Consider the following 8,310-nt stretch of genomic DNA (forward strand, 5'->3'; position numbering starts at 1 on the left):
ACCAAGTCATTGGTTCAAGCTTTCTTCTGCAGTCTATACATATGTGAGACCAGGGGGCCTTCGATGCTCGCAGCTTCACACCACCCCCCCTTCTCTCTCCAGAGTTGTATACACATACAGCTTGGCTAGCAAAGGGGGAAGCACTTAAAGGGGTATTATCATCTTGGTAATCATCTTTCATCCCCCCCCCCCCCCCCCGAGGCTTTTCCTAAATATATTCCTTTTTCTAAAACATATTGTTTTTTAATAGAAATGAAAAATCATATATGCTTGTTTATACTCGCTGCCCATGGATACGGCCACCTATCGCCGGCCGCATTCATGGGCCGCACCTGCGCACCGCTTACCCTGGTGATCTAGTGGCCGGCCTGCATTAGAAGATGTGAATGCGCACGTCGGGCGGTCGCGCATGTGCAGATCAAGTATACTTCGTGCTGCGGCTCCAAAGAAAGGAAGATACCTCTGCGCATGCGCGGGCGCCCGAATACTTCGGTGGATGAAGAAAGGAGTCGGATGTCTTTAAAACAGCCAGCGCAGGACATGGGTAAGTATTATTTGTAAATGCCCCACCAACGATTTAATAAGAGCATCATCAATGGGGGGCATCATTCTAACTGGGGGAGGGGCACTAATGGGGGCATTATTTTACATGGGGGCATAACAGGACGCATCATTTTAACTGGGGGGGCACTAAAGGGGGCATTATTTTACATGGGGGCATAACAGGAGGCATAATTCTAACTGGGGGGGGCACTATTTTACATGGGGTCATACCAGGAGGCATCATTCTAACTGAAGGGGGGGCACTATTTTACATGGAGGCATCATTCTAACTGGGGGGGCACTAAAGGGGGCATTATTTTACATGGGGGCATACCAGGAGGCATCATTCTAACTGGGGGGGGCACTAAAGGGGGCATTATTTTACATGGGGGCATACCAGGAGGCATCATTCTAACTGGGGGGGCACTAAAGGGGGCATTATTTTACATGGGGGCATACCAGGAGGCATCATTCTAACTGGGGGGCACTAAAGGGGGCATTATTTTATATGGGGGCATAACAGGAGGCATCATTCTAACTGGGGGGCACTAAAGGGGGCATTATTTTACATGGGGGCATAACAGGAGGCATTATTCTAACTGGGGGGGGGCACTATAGGGAGCATTATTTTACCTGGCACAACTGGAGGCATTATTCTAACTGGGGGGGGGGCACTAATGGGGGCATTATTTTTCCTGGGGGCACTGAGACAGTATTATTCTTATGGGCACTAAAGGGGGCTTTATTATTCTTGGGGGCACTAATGAGACAGTATTATTCTCAAGGACACTAAAGGGGGCATTATTTTACCTGGCACAACTGGAGGCATTATTCTAACTGGGTGGGCACTAATGGGGGCATTATTTTACCTGGCACAACTGGAGGCATTATTCTAACTGGGAAGGGGGGCACTAATGGGGGCATTATTTTTCCTGGCGGCACTAATGAGACAGTATTATTCTTATGGGCACTAAAGGGGGCATTATTATTCTTGGGGGCAATAATGGCATTATTTTTCCTGGGGGCACTAATGAGACAGTATTATTCTCAGGGGCACTAAGGGGGCATTATTTTACCTGGCACAACTGGAGGCATTATTCTAACTGGGGGGGGGGCACTAAAGGGGGCATTATTTTACCTGGCACAACTGGAGGCATTATTCTAACTGGGGGAGGGGGGCACTAATGGGGGCATTATTTTTCCTGGGGGCACTAATGACATGTAGCAGTGCTGTATAAGAAGTTGATCAGCCACAGTGCTAGTGGTGGAGACAGATGTAGCAGAGCTGTATAGGAAGCGTTTCATCAAAAATGCTAGTGGTGGAGGGGGAGACAGATGTAGCAAAGCTGTATAAAAAGTTGTTCAGCAACAGTGCTAGTGTGGAAATGACTATATATATATATATATATATATATATATATAATGTAGCAGAGCTGTATAAGCGGATGTGGTGTATGGGGGGGGAGCTCGTCTGCACTAGGTTCGTGCGGTGAGCGGATGGACACAAGGCGCAATTCACAACCCAGTTGAGGATACAAAGTATTTTTTAGGTATGCAAAGACGACGCGTTTCGGGGTACGCAGACCCCTTTATCAAGTCTGTATCCTTGTCACCGTAGGCTAAATGGAGGTCACTCTTGTTGGAGATCCCTTTTAGGGGGGGTATGGCGGTCCGCACTGCTTAATGATGCGGCCGATGAGTGTCCTCCTGTGGTAGCGCTTCTGCACGTGTAGCCTGCGGTGGTCAGCCTCAGTGATGGTGAAAGAGAGAGATGAACTCAAAGTGTATGAGGCCGTTGAGCAACAGCGCTAGTGTGGAATTGACTATATATATATATATATATATATATGTAGCAGAGCTGTATAAGCGGATGGTCAGCCTCAGTGATGGTGGAATAAAGAGTTGTAGCAGAGCTTTATATGCGGACCGTTAACCTGAAGGATGGTGGGAGAGTACAATAAAGATGTAGCTGAGCTGTATAGGAAGCCCTTGAGCCAAACTTATGATAGGAGACTGGAGAAGAAACATGTTCCTGAGCTGTATATGCATCTATACCTATACATAGTGTAAGGTTTATACACAATTGTGATACAGCTGTAATAGAAAGAAATCTGCATCAGTGCTGGTGGGTGGGGGGTGGTCATGTTTTATGGGAATCAAATGCACAGATTATAAGTCTACTGGCTAACAATCTTTAGAGCTAATGTATAATATGGAATTATAGTGTTTGCTGCACAGAATTGGTTTGTATGACTGATGAGTCATACTTTTCACATGAACGAGCACATAAGAACTCAGTGCTCAGTGTGATGTCATAAGGAGGAGTGGCCGGCCTTCACTCTAGCTGCCTAAGCCCGCCCAGCCTTATCTGCAGAAAACCAGGAAGTGGACAGCTAGCTGACTGCAGGGAAGGCTGAATAAGCGAGATGAGAATACCCCTTTAACCCTTTCATGACCAAGGGTCATTGATGCCCCAGTGTCCAGGTCAAAATTTACAAATCTGACATGAGTCACTTTATGTGGTAATAGCTTTGGAACACTTTTTTTTATCCACGCCATTCTGAGATTGTTTTCTCGTGACACATTGTACTTCATGATAGTCATATATTTGAGTCAATATATTTCACCTTTATTTATGAAAAAATCCCAAATTTACCAAAAATTTGGAAAAATTCACAATTTTCCAAATTTCAATTTCTCTGCTTCTAAAACAGAAAGTCATACCTAATAAAATATTTATTACTTAACATTCCCCATATGTCTACTTTATGTTTGCATCATTTTGGAAATGTCATTTTATTTTTTGAGGACGTTAGAAGGCTTAGAAGTTTAGAAGCCATTCTTACAATTTTTAAGAAAATTTCCAAAACCCACTTTTTAAGGACCAGTTCAGGTCTGAAGTCCCTTTGTGGGGCTTACATAGTGGAAACCCCCATAAATGACCCCATTGTAGAAACTACACCCCTCAAGTTACTCAAAACTGATTTTAAAAACTTTGTTAACCCTTTAGGCGTTCCACAAGAATTAAAGGAAAATGGAGATGAAATTTCTAAATTTCACTTTTTTGGCAGATTTTCCATGTTATAATTTTTTTTTCTTTAACACATTGAGAGTTAACAGCCAAACAAAACTCAATATTTATGACCCTGATTCCGCGGTTTACAGAAACACCCCACATGTGGTCGTAAACTGCTGTACGGGCACACGGCAGGGCGCAGAAGGAAAGGAATGCCATACGGTTTTTGGAAGGTAGATTGTGCTGGATTGGTTTTCTGAACGCCATATGTTTTTTATTTTTGTGCCGATCGTCTTGTGCAGGGGCTCGTTTTTTGCAGAAAGTGTTGAGGTTTTTATTAGTACCATTTTTGGGTACATAGGATTTTTTGATCATTCATTATTACACTTTATGGGGCAAGGTGACCCAAAAATTGGCTGTTTTGGAACAATTTTCATTTATTTATTTTTACAGCGTTCATCTGAGGAGTTAGGTCATGTGATAGTTTTATAGAAAAGATCGTTACGGACGTGGCAATACCTAATATGTATACTTTTTCTTATTTATTTAAGTTTTACACAATAATAGCATTTTTGAAACCCAAAAAATTATGTTTTAGTGTCTTTACAGTCTGAGAGCCATAGCTTTTTTATTTTTTGGGCGATTGTCTTAAATAGGGTTTCATTTTTTGCGGGACGAGGTGACGGTTTGATTGGTACTATTTTGGGGGTCATAAGCCTTTTTGATCGCTTGCTGTTGCACTTTTTGTGATGTAAGGTGACAAAAATAGCTTTTTGGGCACTGTTTTTTTAACTTTATTTTTATGGTGTTTATCGGACGGGGTCTATCATGTGATATATTTATAGAGATGGTTGTTACGGACGCGGTGACACCTAATATGTGTATTTTATTTTTTCATTTTTTTTATAGGAAAAGGCAATTTTCTTTTTTCTAATTTTACATTTTTATTTATTTATTTTTACTTTTATTATTTTCACTTTTTTTTTATCAGTTCCCTCTTGGATCTTGAAGATCCAGTGGGGCTGATAGTTGTACTATACTTTGCAATGCTCTTACATTCCAAAGTATAGTACTTCCAGATTGCCTGTAGGTGGCAGCACTGGACGCCCTTGCCATGGCAACCATCGGGTGCTGCAATCACAGCGCTGCAGCCCCGATGGTGGAGAGAGGGAGCTCCCTCCCTCTGTTAACCCCATGGATGCCGCAACCGCGGCATCTATAGGGGTTACAGGAGAGTGTCAGCATAGAGCTGACACTCTCTGCTGATGGCGGCGGCTCAGTAATGGAGCCGCCGCCATCGCACACAGCAGGGGGATCGGGGGGGGGGGCAGTGCTGGAAAGGGGGGGTTCGGGAGGCTGCCCACAATATCGAGGAAGGCTGGGGCAGGAGGGGCGGCTAGAAAATTAATGCAGGGGGCGGACCGCATGCCATCAGCGCAGGAGAGGGGCACAGATCGTCGGGGCACTAAGGGCTTGGAGGGGCACAGATCGGGGGGGCATGAGGAACACTATCGGCTTTCAGGCTCTGATCTGCAGAGCGCAGATCAGAGCCTGAAACCGGAATTTTAACACTGCCGCGATCCGATTGGTTAGTCTGCACAGACTAACCAATCGGATCGATTGCCGGCAAGGGGCCACTCTGATTGGCCCCTTGCTGGCATTACTAGACTGTATGCTGTCCGTGACAGCAGCAGGGCAGGGGCAGAAGCTTTAATCCAAGTGCTTTGCAGCGCTTGGATTAAAGAGCTGCCATGACGTCTATACATGTGGTAGCTGCACGGGGCATGTGCAGCTATCACGTATATATACAGATTGCGGTCGTGAAGAGGTTAAGATAAGAAAGAAGCAGCTTAAAGTAAATACATAAGAAAATCATCTAGTTATACAAAAATTATATTCACATCTCTATCACTATCACGAGGATACATCTGTGTAACGAAAATGAGAGGGGGGCTCCACACATCGTATGTTATCATAGCAGGGAAACTAAGGGCTGTTGTTGTCGGGTAGTCAAACACCAGTGTGCAAATGACTCATTAATATAGGTAAGAACAGAAAATACTCCATTATCATGTAAGCAATCTCTCTAATGGTTTGTTTATGGTAGCTATGGTAAAGGCCTTGAACTACAATCCATTCTCTGTTATATCTTTTATTCACTATACATCATGTGGCTATTGTTATATTTGGTTTTATGAAGTTATCTATGGTTCTAATTCATATGCTCTTCAAGCTGTAACACCTCGCTCGCTCCCAGTAAATGATTGCTCAGATGCTGTGGTTGCAGTTGGCTATAGCATCTGATGGAATGTCAGCGATCAGAGCTATCTCCAATCATGTGGACGCTGCTGTGTGAAACCGCACGCATGCTTCGCCTATGGCACTTACTTAACTCTTGAGTGGGCACCATCTTTATATTCCCGACATCCGCCATACATGTATGGAGGATGTTGGGAAGGGGTTAGAACTTCTTCTCCCCTGTATGAATTCTCTGATATTGAACAAAAGCTTATTTCTGAATAAAACAGTTTCCACATTCTGAACATAAACATGGCTGCACCCCTGTGTGACTTCCCTAATGATTCTCAAATTTACATTCTTTAGTAAAACACGTTCTGGCCATTAATATCACTTCTCCTCTGTGTGAGATTTCAGATGATTAACAAGATTTGCTTTCCGAGTAAACCATTTTCCACATTCTGGACAGGAAAATGACCTCTCCCCTGTGTGAATTTTTAAATGCTCAGCAAGATGATTTTTCCTAGCAAAACATTTTCCACATTCTGGACATGAATACGACTTCTCCCCTGTGTGAATTCTCTGATGGTTATGAAGAGTTGTTTTATCAGCAAAACGTTTACCACATTCTGAACATGAATATGGCTTCTCCCCTGTGTGATGTCTTTGGTGGATATTAAGATGTGATTTCAGAGTAAAACATTTGCCACATTCTGAACATGAATACGGCTTCTCCCCTGTGTGATGTAATCGATGAATATCAAGACTTGATTTATGAGAAAAACATTTGCCACATTCTGAACATGAATATGGCTTCTCCCCTGTGTGATGTCTTTGATGGATATCAAGATGTGATTTTCGATTAAAACATTTGCCACATTCTGAACATGAATACGGCTTCTCCCCTGTGTGATGTCTTTGATGGCTCTTAAGACTTGATTTCTGAGAAAAACATTTGCCACATTCTGAACATGAATATGGCTTCTCCCCTGTGTGATGTCTTTGATGGATATCAAGATGTGATTTTCGATTAAAACATTTGCCACATTCTGAACATGAATACGGCTTCTCCCCTGTGTGATGTCTTTGATGGATATCAAGATGTGATTTGAGAGTAAAACATTTGCCACATTCTGAACATGAATACGGCTTCTCCCCTGTGTGATGTCTTTGATGGCTCTTAAGACTTGATTTCTGAGAAAAACATTTGCCACATTCTGAACATGAATACGGCTTCTCCCCTGTGTGATGTAATTGATGGATATCAAGATGGGATTTCAGAGTAAAACATTTGCCACATTCTGAACATGAATACGGCTTCTCCCCTGTGTGATGTCTTTGATGGCTCATAAGACTTGATTTCTGAGAAAAACATTTGCCACATTCTGAACATGAATATGGCTTCTCCCCTGTGTGATGTCTTTGATGGATATCAAGATGTGATTTTCGAGTAAAACATTTGCCACATTCTGAACATGAATACGGCTTCTCCCCTGTGTGAACTATCTGATGCCTCTCAAGACTTGATTTCTCAGTAAAACATTTGCCACATTCTGAACATGAATACAGCTTCTCCCCTGTGTGATGTCTTTGATGGCTCTCAAGCTTTGATTTCCGAGTAAAACATTTGCCACATTCTGAACATGAATACGGCTTCTCCCCTGTGTGAACTATCTGATGCCTCTCAAGATTTGATTTCTGATTAAAACATTTGCCACATTCTGAACATGAATACGGCTTCTCCCCTGTGTGAATTTTCTGATGGCTCTCAAGATTTGATTTCAGAGTAAAACATTTGCCACATTCTGAACATGAATAAGACTTCTTCCCTTTCTGAGCTCTTTGGGATCCAGCACTTCTGTGGTTTGCATTCTGCATAACAGTCTTTTTTAAAGAATCAGGTGGCAGATTTTTGATTTGAAGGTTTGAGTGTACAACTGGGATAATGGCACGTTTTTCATAAGTATCTGGTGCGACAACTGAATCATCTGCATCATAATATGTAGGTATCAGGTGTTCCTCTGTGCTCCCTCCTGTACAGTCATCTGTCAAGAACAAAACTTTTAAGAATAATTCTTAAATAATATAATCTTTAAAATGATATTGATCTTTTATAACATAAAAATTCTGATACAAGTTGCAAAACATGAAGCAAAATTCTATGATAAATTGACAAAGACAGTAGACCTCAGACCACCAGGCTCGAATGCAGAGTGGAGAATCATAAAGGAACCTGCGAGTCAATGCAATTAGGTGGTGCCCGTGTCGTACAGGGCAGTGGAGAGGAACAGTGCGGTGATATATGAGGAGGCTATGGCTATGGAGCCAGCGTAAGGCTGGATTACCATTCCCTATTAGAATGTTCTCTTCCCTTAAAATAAAAAATTCAGCATTAAAAAGCATGTGTCAGCAGAATGAACCCTGCTAACCCAGATATAATGCCTCTTAGAGTTGATCACACTGAGTGAAACAACCTCTCTCTTCTTGAAATCCAGTGCCCTGTTTTTCAGAAA

The 8,310-nt window shown here is 42.6% G+C and overlaps 1 protein-coding gene across 1 annotated transcript; it reads right to left on the reverse strand.

Moving 5' to 3' along the window:
- Window positions 1–5,396: 5,396 nt before the first annotated feature.
- Window positions 5,397–7,830, reverse strand: LOC121000865 (oocyte zinc finger protein XlCOF7.1-like). The gene has a single exon (XM_040431604.1). The coding sequence runs from the start codon at window positions 7,673–7,675 to the stop codon at window positions 6,188–6,190; it is 1,488 nt and encodes a 495-aa protein (XP_040287538.1). The 5' UTR covers window positions 7,676–7,830; the 3' UTR covers window positions 5,397–6,187.
- Between the last annotated feature and the right edge of the window lie 480 nt (window positions 7,831–8,310).

The sequence above is a fragment of the Bufo bufo genome, chromosome 5 (genome assembly GCF_905171765.1).
Source record: "Bufo bufo chromosome 5, aBufBuf1.1, whole genome shotgun sequence".
Classification (NCBI taxonomy): domain Eukaryota; kingdom Metazoa; phylum Chordata; class Amphibia; order Anura; family Bufonidae; genus Bufo; species Bufo bufo.